General features: G+C 46.6%; 1 protein-coding gene across 1 annotated transcript; it reads right to left on the bottom strand.

Annotated features, from left to right (window-relative positions):
* Window position 1: 1 nt before the first annotated feature.
* On the bottom strand, window positions 2–3,049 carry LOC125536807 (uncharacterized). Its single transcript, XM_048700074.2, has 5 exons — window positions 2,793–3,049; window positions 2,417–2,563; window positions 2,223–2,298; window positions 1,784–1,985; window positions 2–347 (listed from the first exon to the last, which is right to left on the bottom strand). The coding sequence occupies exons 1-5, from the start codon at window positions 2,817–2,819 to the stop codon at window positions 248–250; spliced, it is 552 nt and encodes a 183-aa protein (XP_048556031.1). The 5' UTR covers window positions 2,820–3,049; the 3' UTR covers window positions 2–247.
* Window positions 3,050–21,163: the final 18,114 nt, after the last annotated feature.

Raw genomic sequence — 21,163 nt, 5'->3', positions numbered from 1 at the left:
ATAACAGAAGAAACCAGAATAGAAAGGGAGGACTGCCATCACAAACTTCTCCATCAGGACCTCAACCGGCCTAATCTTTTCTCTACCGTCTGCTATGTATTCTGCTGTGCCTTCTCATATCACCACACGATTTTCACCCGAATTCTGGTAAATATCAGTCCCCGTCACAATCTCTACAGATCACACGTTGAAAACCCGGCCCTGCGATGAACACGCGAAAATCTCTTTGCGCTATGAGGCTGGTGTTTCACCGTGCATCGCTGTCGGCTCCCGTGCCGCTTCCGGCGCTGTCCATCTTGTTCATGGAAAGGGTGAAGTAGAGCAGAATCAAGGTCCCCACGCTGGACCTGCATAAACAAGAAGGAAAAATCAGTTGGAGTTCAGAGATTATCACTGGAGAGGACCTGCTGACCAATGAAACTGTACTCCTGACATCCTTTTGTTTTTTTTATCACTGCTCTGCTCTGGGTGCAAACACTACTACCACAAGTGGATGAATTAAAGCCAAATCAGAAACAAATAGTACTAAACTAGGCTACTCCAGATCAACGGAACCTTTTCTCCCCTTCTCCTCGACGGCTGGGGCGAACACTCCCTTCTAGGATCCGGTTCTGCCTAGTAGTTTAGTTTGGATTTTTTTAGTCTCTGCATGGGCAGCGCTTCTTCCTCAAATTTATCTTTCGGGCTCGATCCTCCTCAAGTTTGTCCGTCTGGGCAACATAGATTTCTATAGTCTCCTTGGGGCGTCGAGGTTGGAATTTCTCGTTGTGTGTGATGGCAATATTTGGTGTGAGGTAATTCAAATCTATTAAAGGGTTCAACAGTGATGATGGCGGCTCCAGGGTATCGATTCTTTGGGACACATGCATAGAGACTTCCCTGTTGTCATCAACAAGGACAAGCCGGCTTTGTAGGGAAGCGGCGAGAGCAATGCCTTCACGGCTTGTTCTGGCGGTTGTAGTAGTGGACGATGGTTTTAGACATTTCAGACTATTTTTAAGGTGCCTTGTAACTTTTATAATCTATCGGCATCCTTCTAAAAATACTAGTAGTAGGAGTACTAAATTGGCTGGTTGTTGGTCAATCGTCCTCTCGTCTCTCGATCACCGTGGCGAAGGCGAAGGTGCCAACCAGTTGTGCAACGGGGACTTGGCAACGAGAAACCACGGCCGTTGTTGCGCGGGATTTCCGCACGCCACGCACGCAGGAGGTGCACCATCACCGGTCGCGACGGAACCGTCCTAGACGCTGCGAATTATTGCCGATAATGATCCCACCATCGGCTCCCTTCCTCAAGCTGGAGGAGAGCCGTCGCGTCAGATCGATTAGTTGCATTTGCTATTGCTAGGTCCGGTTGATGTGCTAGCTACCACTGTCTGCTGCTAAGCCGCCACAAGACGCCAACAGGATTCGCTTTGCGTATTACAACTGCCAGTGAACTTGCAAGGTACACTCACTGAATGCTTAACAGCTCCGCCTAATGATGGTTCGTGTTGTCCATGAATGGCAACGAAGCACGGCGGGTTTTGGGGCCAAAAAGTCGCCAGCGGCGACGACAAATGAGAGCGTACTGCCACTGATCCATCACCCCTACGTCGCCTAACATGTCCGGAGAATAGATTTCATTTCACCAAGTGAAACGTGTGCGTACTACGGAGGGGAGGAGCCTGCAACACTGCCTAGTTCTAGTCGACACTTTTGACACTCTGCTGCCGGCTGGTTCAGTGATTGGATCTAAGCATCACAAAAAACTAAACCAAGGGAAGGGGAAGAAGATTCTTACAGCGTGGCGAAGAGGAAGACGACCCTTCGGGGATCCAGCCACGGCGCCGGACGCCGCCCCAGCCGCCTGGACTTCCCTCCCGGCGTGCCGGCGCCCCCCGGCGTGTTCACCAGCCGGTGCCCGTTCAGCATCTCGTCGGCGGCCGCCACATGGACCAAGAGCGGGGACAGCGGCGGCCTCTCGCCCGTCCCTACCCCGCCTCCTGCACACAAACGGATCAAACCGAACGTCTCATCAGCGCCTACTAACAAGCCACCGGTCCCGTCCGTTCGTTGTCAGAACTCGAAACTGTGCGGTTAACGTCAGTGTCACTGGTCACTAGTCACTTAATAAGCTATACAAGGTAGCAATTGAGTCGTAATTTCGTGAAATACAAAAAGAAAAAATAATAATTTTTGGTCCGAAATGCGAAGGCAGATTATCAACTGGGCAGGCTAACCTATGGTGCCAGTGGCGGCGTCGCCGTCGGCCTGCTTCCTTTCTGACCCCTTCCGCGAGAGCGACCTCACCACCCTCTGTTCCGTTCACAGCACGATTAGAGATAGGGATAGTATCAAACACTAGGACGACGGCCTAAAGAAATCTGGACGCGCATATCGCCGTCGTCCGCCGGCCAGCCTCCAACAGACTTACAGGTGTCCTCGGGGTCGAGGCCGGCGGCGCTGCCGGCGTCGTTTCCGGGCCGTCGCCGGCGAGCGACGAGAGGGCGGCCACGTCGAGGGAGATGAACCCACCGGTCGCGGCGCCGCGGCCGGCGTCGGAGCTCGACTGCGCAAGAACCTAGAAAAGGAACAGAAGTGTTATTGTCCTGTAAGCAAGAACCTATCTACCGGCGATGAAACCGAAGTTCTTCAATCAAATCAAACAAAGAGATATTCATCACAGCCTAAAAAGGGCAAGCGATTCATGCGAAGATCCAAATCGCTTCCAGTTGGCCGGGGCAAGCAAGAACACCGTGCGGCGACTAGAGCCGATTGACGGGCAGAAGATTTGACGGGAAGAGACTTACGGGATGGTTGGAGGCGGCGTCCCCCATGCCTTGGTGACGACGTTCGGCGTGCACGCTTCTTCCCGCAGGAGTATGTCTTCTCTTTTGTTGTTTCTGAGTGAGTTATGGTAGTCCCTCGGGAAGGCGGAGAATTGAATGGCGGAATACTACAAAAACGAGGAACCGGAGGGAAAGGACCGTCGCTTTGCTCTTTTTGTTGAGGACCAAAGATTAGATTCTCTCTCTGCCCGCGAGCATGGAGAGAAGATGATGTTCACAGTACAGCTTCGCTTCTGTCATATATACTGCTGGATTTTTTGTGGGCACCCACGGACGGAATTGTTTAGAAATCACCCATGTGGTAGTATATCTCTTGTGGGGTCCATCTAGGTCTCGATAGATTGGTAAGATTTTATTAGGTCCTGATCGATTTATAAAATTTAGAATCAATTTAGGCTGCCCGCAATAAGAGTATCATAGATAGTATCATGCATGCCAACTAAGCAATTTTGATGAGGTGACATAGGATTAAATGAAGAAAGAGAGGCTTGAGTATCATATCATGATACCGTATCATATTAAATGATATGCTACTTTGTGTCATGCATGGCAATAAATGTAGTCATCTATAATACCAACATATGATACTATGCATTAGTGATGTAGTATCATAGACTAGTATCATATGCATGATACTAGTATATGATACTCTCCACTACAACCAACCTAAGGCAATGCTACGCGTCCGCCGAGATCAGCCGGGTCGCGAGCCGTCGGATTTGCCATATCTAGCGAGCGAGCGTGTCTTCACCACTGCAACATGGGGCTTGTTGCAGAATTATTTCTGAAACATAGGTCTTGTTGCAGAAATTTTTTACAACAGCTATTTTGTTGCAAAAAAATTTGCAATCGAGGTTTTGTTCTAATTTCTTTTGCAACCGAGGTCTGGTTGCAGAAAATTTTCACGACAGATGTTTTGTTGTAAAACATGACTCACCGTAGACCATTGCAGCACCGCATATGTTTCAGAAACATAGCTCTGTTGCAGAAGCGCGTTTGGCGTTATGCCCTCGCTGGACGCGTGTCATGCAAGGGAGGTGGCAAACGCTGTCGCTGCGATCCGCCGGATGACGGTAAGCTTTTCCCTTTTATAAAAGTGTAATTTTGGTCTAGTGAAAATTTTAGGACGCTGATAACGCCCACACGTGTGGTGGGAGCGACACCCGCCCACACACCCTATAACACACAGACTACGCCATGTCACCGCATGCATGCATGTGAAAATCCTTTTGAATTTCCAGTTTTTAAACTATTTTATCTCTTTAATAAAAATCCGATTGAAGATCCATTTTCACCATTAAATCCATCGCGACGAGATCTTCCAAAGTAGATCTCATATCAATATGTTCCGGCGACTTTTAAAAGTTGCTATGTTTATTGCATATGAATTGCCATGGTGTTTTCACTTAAGTTGTCATGATATGTTTCAGCTATTTTCTTCTACATTTAAAAATAAAATTTGACACATTATAAAACAGAGAATTAAGAAACTAGACTTACCATGAACCATAAACTAAAATTTCCATGATACATGCACTTAAAATTGCCATGGTTCATACAAAAAATAATTTTCATGGTCAAAGTTCTAGAATTGCCATGGTCAAAATACTAAAATTGCCGTGCTCTATAAATTAAAATTGTCACATGGCAACTTTAGTGTAATACTATGGCAACTACAGTGTAAACATCATGATAATTTTTGGCCAAAAAAATTCGTCAAAACATATCAACATGAGATATAGTTTTGAAGATCTCGTCGAGACGGCTTTAGTGGTGAAAACGGATTTTTAACTGGAATTTTTAATTAGGAGATAAAACATTTTTAAGCCGAAACGAAAAAGATTTCCGCTGATGTCATCTGTTTTGATGTGGCAAAATGAATGGTACTGGAGGCGTTTGGGCCATGTTGCTTCGTGTCACACGTGTGGACGTTAACATTTGTGAAATTTTAACCTGTTTGTTTCTCTTATTAATAACATGGAGTTCTTGTGCATGCTTCCAATTCTTTCCCATAGAATACGTGTTAGAAGGGACAGGGAGGGATTGGTAGAGTCGTTATTGTATTGCTTGAGCCTCGTGAGCATATATATAGGAGTATATGGTCATCTTGAAGTACAAGTTAAGGTAAATAAATCCTATGCTATCCTGCGTTTCCTAAATAACAATGATACTCAACACCTCCCCCTCCCCCGCAGTCACAACGGTAGCGATGCAGACGATGAGACTGGAGAAGAATCTAAAGTCAAGCCAATGGACACCCCCCACAGTCGTAACAGTCGATGCATCACGGAAGTCGTGGCTGGAGTGGCAACCGACGAGGTTGCTCAAGCAAGGCGGTAGCCCTTTGTGCCGTTTGTCGGAGTAGCCGAGAGCGTAGGTGGTGGAGCCGTGGTCGAGGTGGCCGTGAGAAGAATGTCGTGGTCGATGTCGAGTCGGGGTGGCTGGTGTCGAGGAATTCACCGTGGAGCTGCGGGCGCAAGGAGGCGCCGAGTTAGTCATGGGCGCAGTGTTGTCGAAGTAGTGATGCATCATGAAGAAGACGGTGTTAACGACGCGTCACGTCGTAGATGAAGGCACGCATCAGTGTTGCCAGCACCGAGCATGCATAGACGGATGAAGACGAAGTTGACGAAGCGCCGCATCAGCCTTGCCAGGCCCGGGGACACGTCATGGACGAAGGCACGCATCGGTGTTGCCAGCACCAAGCATGCGTAGACGAGGGACCTGCACGAGCTATACGCCATGTCGGAGAAGTCGGAGGGGCTAACAAAGAAGAACTCGATGATGATTGCAGTGTCCAACGGCACGGGGCCGATGTCACCAAGGTAGGCGGAGTAGACAAAGTGGTCAGAGTAGATGACGGCGACGCTGGCGACGGGCTGGTGCTTGGACGAAGACGAAGGGGGTGGACGGGCGGCGACGGCTACGGAGGTAGTGGCGGCAACGGCTAGGTTAGTAGCGCGACGGCGGTGCTCGAGGTAGGGCGAGGAACTCGACAGTGTGACGAAGACCGGCGCGAATGGTGGCGTTCCCTTGTCAGGGAAGGCGGCACGGCGCTTACCACAAAAAGTCGACGCGCGGTGATGGCGGAGTGGACCGCGGGCCGCGGCACTATGACCCGAAGGAGCGATGCAGCGGCGGCGGGCAGGTCGGGGTGTTGGGAATCGTTGCATGGAAAACAAAAAAAATTCTACGCACACGCAATGATCTATCCATGGAGATGCATAGCAACGAGGGGGAGAGTGTGTGTCTATGTACCCTCGTAGACCGTAAGCAGAAGCGTTTCTCAACGCGGTTGATGTAGTCGAACTTCTTCGCGCTTCAACCTATCAAGTACCAAACACACGGCACCTCCGCGTTCTACACACTTCAGCTCGGTGACGTCCCGCGCCTTCTGATCCAGCAAGACGTCAAGGTAGTAGACGAGTTCCGTCAGCACGACGGCATGATGACGGTGACGGTGAAGTGATCTCCGAAGGGCTTCGCCTAAGCACTACAAAATTATGACCGAGGGCGTAAACGGTAGAGGGGGGCGCCGCACACGACTAGGCAATTGTATGGTGTGTGCTAGGGCGCCCCCACATATATATAGGTAGGAGGGAGGGAGGAGCAGCCATAGGAGGCGCCCAAGTAGGAGGAATCCTACTTGGAGTCCCTCCCAAGCCGCGCGCCCTCCCTGCCATATATAACCGAGGGGGGAGGAAAGAGGGGGGAGAGGAAATGAAGTGGGAATCCTAATCCACAATTTCCTTTCCCTTCTCCCCTTTCCTTCCCCTCCTTAGGCCGGCCCATATGGGGGACGCACCAGACCCTTGTGGCTGGTGTGTTTCCTCTCTTGGCCCATAAGGCCCATATCTTTTGCCGGGGGTGCTCGGAACCCCTTCCGGTGACCCGATAAGTACCTGATACCCCCTGAAACACTTTCGGTGTCCGAATACTATCCTATATATCAATATTTACATGTCGACCATTTCGAGACTCCTTGTCATGTCTGTGATCTCATCCGAGACTCCGAACAATATTCGGTCACCAAATCACATAACTCATTTAATACTAAATCGTCATCGAATGTTAAGCGTGCGGACCCTACACGTTCGAGAATTATGTAGACATGACCGAGACAACTCTTCGGTCAATAACCAATAGCAAAACCTGGATGCCCATATTGGCTCCTACATATTCCACGAAGATCCTTATCGGTCGAACCGTTATGAAAAGACACCTAATTCCCTTTGTCCATCGGTATGTTACTTGCCCGAGATTCGATCGTCGGTATATTCATACCTAGTTCAATCTCGTTACCGGCAAGTCTCTTTACGTGTTCCGTAATACATCACCTCGTGACCAACTCCTTAGTCGTCTGCTTGCAAGCTTATGATGTGTATTACCTTAAGGGCCCAGAGATACATCTCTGATACTCGGAGTAACAAATCCTAATCTTGATCTATGCCAACTCAACAAACACCTTCGGAGATACCTGTAAAGCATCTTTATAATCACCCATTTTCGTTGTGACGTTTGATAGCACACAAGGTATTCCTCTAGTATCCGGGAGTTGTATAATCCCATAGTCAAAGGAATATGTATTTGACATGAAGAAAGCAATAGCAATAAAACTGAACGATCATTATGCTAAGCTAATGGATGGGTCTTGTCCATCACATCATTATCCTAATGATGTGATCCCGTTATCAAATAACAACTCATGTCCATGGTTAGGAAACCTTAACCATCTTTGATCAACGAGCTAGTCTAGTATAGGCTCACTAGGGACACGATGTTTGTTTATGTGTTCACACATGTATTAAGCTTTACGATCAATACAATTCTAGCGTGAATAATAAACCTTTTATCATGAATAAGGAAATATAAAATAACAACTTTATTATTTCCTCTAGGGCATATTTCCTTTAGTCTCCCACTTGCACTAGAGTCAATAATCTAGATTACATTGTAATGAATCTAACACCCATGGAGTATTGGTGATGATCACGTTTTTCTCGCGAAAGAGGCTTAGTCAACGGGTCTGCCACATTCAAATCCGTATATATCTTGCAAATTTCTATGTCTCCATCCTTGAATTGTTCATGAATGGAGTTGAAGCGTCTCTTGATGTGTTTGGTTCTCTTGTGAAACCTGGATTCCTTTGCCAAGGCAATTTCTCTAGTGTTGTCACAAAAGATTTTCATTGGATCCGATGCACTAGGTATTACACCTAGATCGGATATGAACTCCTTCATCTAGAATCCTTCATTTGCTGCTTCCGAAGCAGCTATGTACTCCGCTTCACACGTAGGTCCCGCCGTGATGCTCTGCTTGGAACTGCACCAACTGACAGCTCCACCATTCAATATAAATACGTATCCGGTTTGTGACTTAGAGTCACCCAGATCAGTGTCAAAGCTAGCATCGACGTAACCATTTACGACGAGTTCTTTGTCATAAACGAGAAACATGTCCTTGGTCCTTCAGGTACTTCAGGATGTTCTTGACCGTTGTCCAGTGGTCCACTCCTGAATTACTTTGGTACCTCCCTGTCAGACTTATGGCAAGGCACACATCAGGTCTGGTACACAACATATCATACATGATAGAACCTATGGCTGAGGCATAGGGAATGCCTTTCATTTTTCTCTATCTTCTGCAATGGTCGGGCTTTGAGTCTAACTCAACTTCACACCTTGTAACACATGCAAGAACCCTTTCTTTGACTGATCCATTTTGAACTTCTTCAAAACTATGTCAAGGTATGTGCTTTTTGAAAGTCCTATTAAGTGTCTCGATCTATCTCTATAGATCTTGATGCCCAATATATAAGCAGCTTCACCGAGGTCTTTCATTGAAAAACTCTTATTCAAGTATCCTTTTATGCTATCCAGAAATTCTATATCATTTTGAATCAAGAATATGCCATCTACATATAATATTAGAAATGCTACAGAGCTCCCACTCACTTTCTTGTAAATACAGGCTTCACCGAAAGTCTATATAAAACCATATGCTTTGATCACCTTATCAAAAGCGTATATTCCAACTCCGAGATGCTTGCACCAGTCCTTAGATGGATCGCTAGAGCTTTCACACTTTGTTAGCACCTTTAGGATCAACAAAACCTTCTGGTTGCATCATATCCAACTCTTCTTTAAGAAATCCATTAAGGAATGCAGTTTTGACGTCCATTTGCCAGATTTCATAATCATAAGATGCGGCAATTGCTAACATGATTCGGACAGACTGAAGCATCGCCACGGGTGAGAAAGTCTCATCGTAGTCAACCCTTTGAACTTGTCGAAAACCTTTTGTGACAAGTCGAGCTTTGTAGACAGTAACATTATCATCAGCATCATTCTTCTTCTTGAAGATCCATTTATTCTCCATGGCTTGCCGATCATCGGGAAGTCCACCAAAGTCCACACTTTGTTCTCATACATGGATCATATCTTAGATTTCATGGCCTCAAGCCATATGTCAGAATCTGGGCTCATCATAACTTCTTCATAGTTCGTAGGTTTGCCATGGTCTAATAACATGACTTTGAGAACATGATTACCGTACACTCTGCTGCCGATCGTACTCTGGTTGACCTATGAGGTTAAGTAGCAACTTGATCCGAAGGTTCATGCTCATTATCATTTGCTTCCTCTCTAGTTGGTGCAGGCATCACGGGAACGGATTTCTCTGAGGTGCTACTTTCCAATTAGAGAGAAGGTACGATTACCTCATTAAGTTCTACTTTCCTCCCACTCACTTCTTTCGAAAGAAACTCTTTCTCTAGAAAGGTTCCATTCTTGGCAACAAAAGATCTTGCCCTCAGATCTGTGGTAGAAGGTGTACCCAATTGTTCCCTTAGGGTATCCTATGAAGATGCACTTCTCCGATTTGGGTTCGAGCTTATCAGGCTGAAGCCTTTTGACACAAGTATTGCAACCCCAGACTTTAAGAAACGACAGCTTAGGTTTCTTGCCAAACCACAATTCATACGATGTCATCTCAACGGATTTAGATGGTGCCCTATTTAATGTGAATGCGGTTGTCTCTAATGCATAACCCCAAAACGATAGTGGTAAATCGGTAAGAGACATCATAGAATGCACCATATCTAATAAAGTACGGTTACAACGTTCGGACTCACCATTACGCTGTGGTGTTCCAGGTGGCGTGAGTTGTGAAACTATTCCACATTGTTTTAAATGAAGGCCAAACTCGTAACTCAAATATTTGCCTCTGCGATTAGATCGTAGAAACTTTATTTTCTTGTTATGATGATTATCCACTTCACTATGAAATTCTTTGACTTTTCAAATGTTTCAGACTTGTGTTTCATTAAGTAGATATACCCATATCTGCTCAAATCACCTATGAAGGTCAGAAAATAACGATACCCGCCGCATGCCTCAATACTCATCGGACCGCATACATCGGTATGTATTATTTCCAATAAGTCATTGGCTTGCTCCATTGTTCTGGAGAACGGAGTTTTAGTCATCTTGCCCATGAGGCATGGTTCGCAAGTGTCGGCGTTCTGGGAACGGGGGTACCCAGACTTGCCTGCCTGCGGCCCACGGCGTGGCTCCATCGACCGCCTGGTACGGCCCAGCTTCAACATCAACAACTCAAGACCCTCGCGAGGGGCCAAGCCTCGCGAGGAGGACGACACCAAGACCTCCACATGGGGCGGCCTCCCCAGGCTGGCTCCCGAGGAGCGGAGATATCTATGCAAGCCACACCTCGCGAGGTTCAGATGACGTGAGCCATGATGACCAAGGCCAGGCGGGCGCCAGCGGGCACAACGTACCAGTTTCCTCTTTGGTGCTAAGGAGGCAAGTGCAGGCGCGGAGTCCCGAGGAATCAAGCAAAGGTTTCCATTCCGGTGCAACAAGACCAAGACCGCCAGGACGGCAGGACGGATGTCATCGTTGAGCCCACCGCAGCGTCACCACCAGAGGCTTTTGCAGATGAAGACTACTTTTGTCAGGATAGCATGTACTAGTTGTCTCCCTTCAAATTTGTCCGTTGTGGGATCCCTTCCCGCCTTCATTTGGGAAGAGGACCAAGGCCACTATAAATAGGACCTAGCCACCAGCATAGACGGGGGATTCAGATCATCCTCACACCCACCAGCCCATCGAGCACAAGAATACCTCTCCTCCTGAGGTTGTTCTCCACTGTACTAGTTCATCCTCAGCCCCTAGAGGCTAATCCACCACAAAGCAGGAGTAGGGTTTTACACCGCAAGGTCGCCCGAACCTGGGTAAACTGTTGTGTCTCTTTCCGATTCGGTTCGTTAAGCTAGGCCATGAGATTAGTGAGTAGGAAGACTGGGGAGGACAAGTTCTTCGCACGCACCCCAGAGTTCGAACCTCTCAAGGGTTTATGCAGCCTGAAATCCGACATTTGGCACACCAGGTAGGGGTGCGTCGAAGATCCACCGCTCTGTCCACTGCGCTCCGCTGTCGGCTCTCATGGCGAACGTTCCTCCATCGACCGGATCGGCGCGCACCTTCGTAGAGGCCGAGGGCCTCCGAGCTTTCACCCCCGCCCTGCGGCAAGTGCAGTGGCCACCAAAATTCAGGCCGGAGCTGCCGCCTTGATACGACGGCGCGGCGGACCCGGCAGGCTTCCTCCAGGCGTACGAGGAAGCTGTGTTGACGGCCGGCAGCGACGACAAGGCCATGGCCAACTGGCTTCCAATGGCCCTCACAGGCGCGCCGCGCGCCTGGCTGCTCAACTTGCCGGGGTCTTCTGTGGCCTCCTGGGAAGAACTGCGCAGCCTCTTCGCCACATGCTTCGTGGCTCCGACGCACCATGCCGTCGGGGACCTCCTTGGTGGTTTGCGGGCACCGCCCTCGGACCGCCACGTCAAGCAGTTCCTTCGCCAGGTGGGTGCCGCCCGCAAGCAACGGGGCCTCCGCCGGGCTGGGCAACACCCAAGGCAGACCTCACCTTCGAGTTGAGGGACCATCCTGCAAGCACCACGGGCGTCGGCGCGCTCCCGATGCTCTGCACGCCCACCATCTGCAATGTGGCGGTCACCAAGACCCTCATTGATGGTGGAGCCGGCCTCAATGTGCTCTCTGTGGAGGCGTTCAGCTTGCTTCATGTGCCTCATGGCCGGCTCCGCCTGACCAAACCCTTCTCCGGGGTCGTCGACGGCTCCACCAGTCCCTTGGGGCAGATCCGCCTCCCTGTCACCTTCGGGACCCACGACAACTACCGCACCGAGCTCATTGACTTCGACATCGCCCGCATTGGCCTCCTTACGACGCCATCCTCGGGTACCCGTCCTTGGCCTAGTTCATGGCAGCGACCCACCCCGCCTACAATCTCATGAAGATGTCGGGGAGCAGCGGCGTCCTCACTGTGGCTGGGGACGCCAAGGAAGCCTTGTCGGCCCTCAAGCTCGCCTTCAGGGCCGCGGCTACCGCGCGGCTAGGTGAGGAAGGAGCCCCAGAGGCTCCGGGAGCTGCGCCAGCAAAGAAGAAGCAGTTGTTCTTCCAAGATCGTGCCGAGATGAAGCAAGTATCATTTGATGAGGATGGGGCATCGGGTGCCACCTTCACCATAGGTGCCGGCCTCCCTTCAAATCAAGAGGAGGCGTTGGTCAGCTTCTTGTGCAAGAACAAAGATGTGTTTGCATGGGAGCCTAAGGATCTGATCGGGTTCTCGAGGGGGATAATTGGGCATCACCAAAGGGTATGCCCTAACGTCCGCCCAGTGAAGCAAAAGGCGCGGCGGCAGTCCATAGAAAAGCAGTCGTTCATCGTCCAGGAGACTCGCAAACTGCAAGAAGCCGGTGTCATTCGGGAGGTGTAGTACTCAGAATGGCTGGCGAATCCGGTTGTCGTCCCCAAGAAGGGCGTGAAGGAGCGCATGTGCATCAACTTCACCAACCTCAACAAGGCTTTCCCCCAAGACCTCTTCCCGCTTGTGCGCACCGATCAGATCGTCGACTCCACCGCCCAGTGCGACCTGCTGTGTTTTCTGGACGCCTTCTCACGGTATCACCAAATCAAGATGGCAGTGCAAGATGTTGAGAAGACGGCTTTCCTAACCCCACGCGGGGTGTATTGCTACACCTGCATGCCGTTTGGGCTGCGTAACACCGGAGCAACTTTCCAGCGGCTGATGCACATCGCTCTGGGCCGGCAGCTCGGGAGGAACGCTAAGGCCTATGTTGACGATATAATGGTGAAATCTCGGAAGGCAAGGACTCTCATTGAAGATCTGGAGGAAATGTTCGCCAGCCTGCGCAAGGTGGATCTACGACTCAATCCGGAGAAATGCGTGTTTGACGTCCCCTCTGGCAAGTGATAACCCACAAGTATAGGGGATCGCAACAGTTTTCGAGGGTAAAGTATTCAACCCAAATTTATTGATTCGACACAAGGGGAGCCAAAGAATACTCTCAAGTATTAGCAGCTGAGTTGTCAATTCAACCACACCTGGAAACTTAATATCTGCAGCAAAGTATTTAGTAGCAAAGTAATATGATAGTAGTGGTAATGGTAGCAAAAGGTAACAGTAGTAAAAGTAATGTTTTTGGTATTTTGTAGTGATGATAGCAATAGCAACGGGAAAGTAAATAAGTGAAGAACAATATATGGAAAGCTCGTAGGCAATGGATCGGTGATAGAGAATTATGCCAGATGCGGTTCATCATGTAACAGTCATAACCTAGGGTGACACAGAACTAGCTCCAGTTCATCAATGTAATGTAGGCATGTATTCCGAATATAGTCATACGTGCTTATGGAAAAGAACTTGCATGACATCTTTTTTCCTACCCTCCCGTGGCAGCTGGGTCCTTACGGAAACTAAGGGATATTAAGGCCTCCTTTTAATAGAGAACCGGAACAAAGCATTAACACATAGTGAATACATGAACTCCTCAAACTACGGTCATCACCGGTAAGTATCCCGATTATTGTCACTTCGGGGTTAATGGATCATAACGCATAATAGGTGACTATAGACTTGCAAGATAGGATCAAGAACACTCATATATTGATGAAAACATAATAGGTTCAGATCTGAAATCATGGCACTCGGGCCCTAGTGACAAGCATTAAGCATAGCAAAGTCATAGCAACATCAATCTCAGAACATAGTGGATACTAGGGATCAAACCCTAACAAAACTAACTCGATTACATGATAGATCCCATCCAACCCATCACCTTCCAGCAAGCCTACGATGGAATTACTCACGCACGACGGTGAGCATCATGAAATTGGTGATGGAGGATGGTTGATGATGACGATGGCAATGGATTCCCCTCTCCGGAGCCCCGAACGGACTCCAGATCAGCCCTCCCGAGAGGTTTTAGGGCTTGGCGGCGGCTCCGTATCGTAAAACGTGATGATTTCTTCTCTCTGATTTTTTTCTCCCCGAAACACAATATATGGAGTTGGAGTCGGAGAGGCAACAGGGGGCCCATGAGGTAAGGGGGCGCGCCCCCACCCTCGTGGAGAGGTGGTGGGCCCCCTAGCCTTCATCTTTTGCAGGTATTTTTCATATTTTCTGAAAAGTTGCTCAGTGAAGTTTCAGGTCATTCTGAGAACGTTTGTTCCTGCACATAAATAACACCATGGCAATTCTGCTGAAAACAGCGTCAGTCCAGTTTAGTTCCATTCAAATCATGCAAGTTAGAGTCCAAAACAAGGGCAAAAGTGTTTGGAAAAGTAGATACGTTGGAGACGTATCAACTCCCCCAAGCTTAAACCTTTGCTTACCCTCAAGCAATTCAGTTGACAAACTGAAAGTGATAAACAAAAACTTTTACAAACTCTGTTTGCTCTTGTTGTTGTAAATATGTAAAGCTAGCATTCAAGTTTTCAGCAAAGATTATAACTAACCACATTTGCAATAACGCATAGGTCTCAAGTTTACTCATATCAATAGCATAATCAACTAGCTAGCCATAATAATAAATCTCGGATGACAACACTTTCTCAAAACAATCATAATATGATATAGCAAGGTGGTATCTCGCTAGCCCTTTCTGAGACCGCAAAACATAAATGCAGAGCACCTTTAAAGACCAAGGACTGACTAGACATTGTACTTCATGGTAGAAGAGATCCAGTCAAGTCATACTCAATGTAAATTAACAATAATGAATGCAAATGACTGCGGTGCTCTCCAACTGGTGCTTTTTAATTAGAGGATGATGACTCATCATAAAAGTAAATAGATAGGCCCTTCACAGAGGGAAGCAAGGATTTGTAGAGGTGCCAGAGCTCGGTTTTGAAATGGAGATGAATAATATTTTGAGCGGTATACTTTCATTGTCAACATAACAACCAAGAGATGGAGATATCTTCCATGCTACACACATTATAGGCGGTTCCCAAACAGAATGGTAAAGTTTATACTCCCCCTTCCACCAACAAGCATCAATCCATGGCTTTCTCGAAACAACGAGTGCCTCCAACTAACAAGAGTCCCAGGGGGAGTTTTGTTTGCAATTATTTTGATTTAGTTTGCATAAAGCATGGGACTGGGCATCCAGGTGACCAGCCATTTATCTCGTGAGTGAGGAGCGGAGTCCACTCCTCTTGAGAATAACCTGCCTAACATGGAAGATACGGACAGCCCTAGTTGATACATGAGCTATTCGAGCATACAAAACATGATATTTATTTGAAGGTTTAGAGTTTGGCACATACAAATTTACTTGGAACGGCAGGTAGATACCGTATATAGGTAGGTATAGTGGACTCATGTGGAATAACTATGGGGTTTAAGGGATTGGATGCACAAGCAGTATTCCCGCTTAGTACAGGTGAAGGCTAGCAAAAGACTGGGAAGCGACCAGCTAGAGAGCGACAACAGTCATGAACATGCATTAAAATTAATCAACACCGAGTGCAAGCATGAGTAGGATATAGTCCACCATGAACATAAATATCGTGAAGGCTATGTTGATTTTGTTTCAACTACATGCGTGAACATGCGCCAAGTCAAGTCACTTCAATCATTCAGAGGAGGATACCACCCTATCATACCACATCATAACTATCTCAATAGCATGTTGGCACGCAAGGTAAACCATTATAACTCATAGCTAATCAAGCATGGCATAAGAAACTATGATCTCTAGTTGTCATTGCAAACATGTTTATTCATAATAGGCTGAATCAGGAACGATGAACTAATCATATTTACAAAAACAAAAGAGGTCGAGTTCATACCAGCTTTTCTCATCTCAGCTAGTCCATCATATATCATCATAATTGCCTTTCACTTGCACGACTGAACGATGTGAATAATAATAATAGTGCATGTGCATTGGACTAAGCTGGAATCTGCATGCATTCAATAAACAGGACAAGACAAGGCAATATGGGCTCTTTTGTCAGATAAACAATAATGCATATAAGAGCCACTTCAACAATTTAATTATGGTCTTCTCCTATTGACCCCCAAAGAAAAGAAAAGAAATAAAACTATTTACACGGGAAAGCTCCCAACAAGCAAAAGAAGAACAGGAAATCTTTTTGGGTTTTCTTTTAATTACTACCACAAGCATGGAAATTAAACTGATTAAAAGCTACAACTAATTTTTTTGTTTTTCTTAAGGTTTATTAAACACACAAGAAGAAAGCATAAAAGGAAATAAACTAGCATGGATGATACAAATGAAAAAGTATGAGCACCGACATCTAGCAATGAGTGTGTGAGCATAAATGTAATGTCGATGGGAAATACGTACTCCCCCAAGCTTAGGATTTTGGCCTAAGTTGGTCTATGGCCATGGCTGGCCTGGCGGATATCCATAGTAATTGTTGGGGTCGTACTGAGAAGAAGAAGAGGAAGACTCCGATTGCCACTGGCTGACAATCATCTCTGGATCCCACTGGTAATTAGACTGTCGTGAAGGATCAACCTGTGGTTCCGGCTCTGGATCCATGGCTAGTGCAGGGTTCCAGTAGGCGTGAATAGCCTTCAACGGAACAAGGTACTGGCCTATAGATAAATCAAACAAAGAAGGAGCAGGCAGGGTAATAGTCTCAGGATGATGTTTATTAAAGAACAATTGATATTTAAGCTCTCCTTCCCTATTCTTAACAATAAAATCATGTGCCACCATACTTTTATAATCTAGATAACACGATGCAACACTTTTTCTTCTTTCTCATAATGCCTAATAGGTATGTTAAAATGTGCAGCTAGGCGTGAAGCATAGATGCCTCCAAAGATGGGGCCCTTTGTACGGTTCAGACTTAACCATTTGGCAATAATGCCGCCCATACTAACAGAGTTATCACCATATAAACCGTGGAGCAAAATAATAATATCAGGGATACTAAGGTTTCCACCGTTTCCACGACCAATTAAGCAACGACTAGCAAATAATGCAAAATAATGTAAAATAGGAAAATGTATGCTAGTGATTCGTGCATCGGAAACCTTCCTTGTTTCCCCTACAGTGATAGTATCAATAAACCCCTCCACATCATCGCGATGTGGTTCTTCTGTCTTGCCCTCAAAATGGACTAAACAAACCCGACAAAAATCATAAAGTGACATCTCCTTATGCTCATCATATAAATAAAACTCCACCGTAGGTGGTGAGCTCCTAGAATGGAAATGAAAGTTTTGCACAAAGATATTTCTGAGTAAGAGATGCTGATCGCATTGGTCGTGGAGGAAAGCGGTGAGGCCTGCATTCTTAGCCAATTCATGCAAATCTTCATAAATACCGGCTGCTCTCAAAAAATCATCGGAAGGCCATTCACACGCCCGAACCTCCGTGGTGCGAGGCAGATTATACTTAGGTTTGGTGCCTTTTCCTTCGAGTTTTGGCTCGATGAGCCCCTCAAAAGTCAACTCATCATTTCTAAAAAATTCTGAAATTTTTAGTAACTTCAAAATAAAAGTAAACCAAACTCAATAATATTGATAACAACTACTCCTACAAGTGCCTAGAGCCTATATCATGCATCAAAACTACTTGGAACCATATAAATTTGACATGCAAGCTGAAGAACAGGGTCACCTAAGCAGCAAAATTTTGCAATGAATAAAGCACTAGAACAAAAACTAATTGGACCAATGGAGGAGTCACATACCAAGGAACAATCTTCGCAAGCAGTTTTGTGAGAGGTGCTTTGAGCAAGGAGATCAAAAATGGCAGCAAAACGAGCTTGGACTCGGGTTTGAGCTGGTTATTCGCGTTTGTGGGAGGAAGAAGAAGTGTATGGGTGAAAGGATAAGTGAAGGAGGGCCACCGTGGGCCCACGAGGCAGGGGGCGCGCCCAGGGGGGTAGGGCGCGCCCTCCACCCTCATGGGCAGGTGGTTGGCCCCCTCTGCTGTGTTCTTAGTGCCGAATATTCTCAATATTCTAGAAAAAATCATATTTAAATTTCAGGGCATTTGGAGAACTTCTGTTCGAGGTATTTTTATATTGCACGGATAATCAGATAACAGACAGAAAAAATATTTATTTGTATTTTATTTAATATAAATATCAGAAAGTAAAAGTGGGGTACAGAAGGTTGTGCCTTCTAGTTTCATCCATCTCATGATCATCAAAAGGAATCCACTAACAAGGTTGATCAAGTCTTGTTAAAAACTCATTCCGAATAACATGGAACTGGAGAATTTCAAATAACACTATGTTACCTCAACGGGGATATGCACATCCCCAACAATAAGAATATTATATTTCTTCTTGACAATAGGAAGAGGAAATTCAAAACCTCCAAATATAATCGATGGCATTATTCCAATAGAGTTGATACTATAAACTTGTAACGCCCTCGATGCGGCTATATCTCCCACGTGTCGAGGCACGACTTGGAGGCATAACCGCATTGAAAGCAATGTCACAAGTTAGGCAATCTTCATAACATCCCATGTAATATAGATAATAAAAGGGGAGATAACATAGTTGGCTTACACTCGCCACGTCAATCAAAGTACATAAATAGCATTACAACATTCAAACACTCATGGCCCGACTACGGCGCCAAAATAAAAGATAACCCAACATGCGACGAGGTCCCGATCACCCCAACTGGGCACCACTACTGATCATCAAGGAAAGACACGTAGTATCTGCGTGAGTCCTCGTCGAACTCCCACTTGAGCTCAAGCGCGTCATCTAGAACGGAATCATCAGGCCCTGCATCTGGTTTGGAAGTAATCTGTGAGCCACAGGGACTCAGCAATCTCGCACCCTCGCGATCAAGACTATTTAAGATTAATAGGTAAGGCAAGGAACGTATGTGGAGCTGCAGCAAGCGACTAGCATATATGGTGGCTATCCTGTTCACAAAAGAGAGCGAGAAGAGGAGGCAAAGCGCGAGCGAGAAACTAGAGGACAACCTGCGCAAGCATTACTCCAACACCGTGTTCACTTCCCGGACTCCGCCGAGAAGAGACCATCACGGCAACTCACACAGTTGATTCATTTTAATTAAGTTAAGGTTCAAGTTGTCTACAACCGGACATTAACAAATTCCCATCTGCCCATAAACGCGGGCACGGCTTTCGAAAGTTCAAATCCCTGCAGGGGAGTCCCAACTTAGCCCATGACAAGCTCTCACGGTCAACGAAGGAATAGACCTTCTCCCGAGACATTCCGATCAGACTCGGTATCCCGGTTCTTCAAGACACTTCGACAGGTTAAAACAAATCCAGCAACACCGCCCGAATGTGCCGACAAATCCCGATAGGAGCTGCACATATCTCGTTCTCAGGGCACACTCAGATTGTCTTAGGTATGGGTAGGACAGCCCAGAGTTGCCCCTGGTGGCCACCGGGAGCTGACAGGTGGACCAACACTCAAAGGAGCACTGGCCCGGGGGGGTTTAAAATAAGATGACCCTCGGGCTCCGGAAACCCAAGGGAAAAGAGGCTAGGTGGCAAATGGTAAAACCAAGGTTGGGCATTGCTGGAACGGTGTTTTAGTCATCTTTCCCTTGAGGCACGGTTCGCAAGTACCAAGTGATTCATAATCAAGTGGTTCCAAAAGTCCATCAGTATGGAGTTTCTTCATGCGCTTTACACCGATATGACCTAAACGGCAGTGCCACAAATAAGTTGCACTATCATTATCAACTCTGCATCTTTTGGTTTCAACATTATGAATATGTGTGTTACTACTATCGAGATTCAATAAGAATAGACCACTCTTCAAGGGTGCATGACCATAAAAGATATTACTCATATAAATAGAACAACCATTATTCTCTGATTTAAATGAATAACCGTCTCGCATCAAACAAGATCCAGATATAATGTTCATGCTTAACGCTGGCACCAAATAACAATTATTTAGGTCTAATATTAATCCCGAAGGTAGATGTAGAGGTAGCGTGTCGACTACAATCACATCGACTTTGGAACCGTTTCCCACGCGCATCGTCACCTCGTCCTTAGCCAATCTTCGCTTAATCCGTAGTCCCTGTTTCGAGTTGCAAATATTAGAAACAGAACCAGTATCAAATACCCAGGTACTACTGCGAGTATTAGTAAGGTACACACCAATAACATGTATATCACATATACCTTTGTTCACCTTGCCATCCTTCTTATCCGCCAAATACTTGGGGCAGTTCCGCTTCCAGTGACCAGTCTGCTTGCAGTAGAAGCACTCAGTTTCAGGCTTAGGTCCAGACTTGGGTTTCTTCTCTTGAGCAGCAACTTGCTTGCTGTTCTTCTTGAAGTTCCCCTTCTTCTTCCCTTTGCCCTTTTTCTTGAAACTAGTGGTCTTGTTGACCATCAACACTTGATGCTCCTTTTTTGATTTCTACCTCCCCAGCTTTCAGCATTGCAAAGAGCTCGGGAATAGTCTTATTCATCCCTTGCATATTATAGTTCATCACGAAGCTCTTGTAGCTTGGTGGCAGTGATTGGAGAATCCTGTCAATGACGCAATCATCTGGAAGATTAACTCCCATCTGAATCAAGTGATTATTATACCCAGACATTTTGAGTATATGCTCACTGACAGAACTGCTCTCCTCCATCTTGCAGCCATAGAACTTATTGGAGACTTCATATCTCTCAATCCGGGCATTTGCTTGAAATATTAACTTCAACTCCTGGAACATCTCATATGCTCCATGACGTTCAAAACGTCGTTGAAGTCCCGGTTCTAAGCCGTAAAGCATGGCACACTGAACTATCGAGTAGTCATCAGCTTTGCTCTGCCAGACGTTCACAACATTTGGTGTTGCTCCAGCAGTAGGCCTGGCACCCAGCGGTGCTTCCAGGACGTAATTCTTCTGTGCAGCAATGAGGATAATCCTCAAGTTACGGACCCAGTCCGTGTAATTTCTACCATCATCATTCAACTTTGCTTTCTCAAGGAACGCATTAA

Source organism: Triticum urartu, chromosome 2A, assembly GCF_056163025.1.
Source record: "Triticum urartu cultivar PI428250 chromosome 2A, HENAU_Tu73, whole genome shotgun sequence".
Classification (NCBI taxonomy): domain Eukaryota; kingdom Viridiplantae; phylum Streptophyta; class Magnoliopsida; order Poales; family Poaceae; genus Triticum; species Triticum urartu.
Note: the sequence above shows the minus strand (reverse complement) of the source record. Positions and strands in the feature narration are given on the sequence as shown.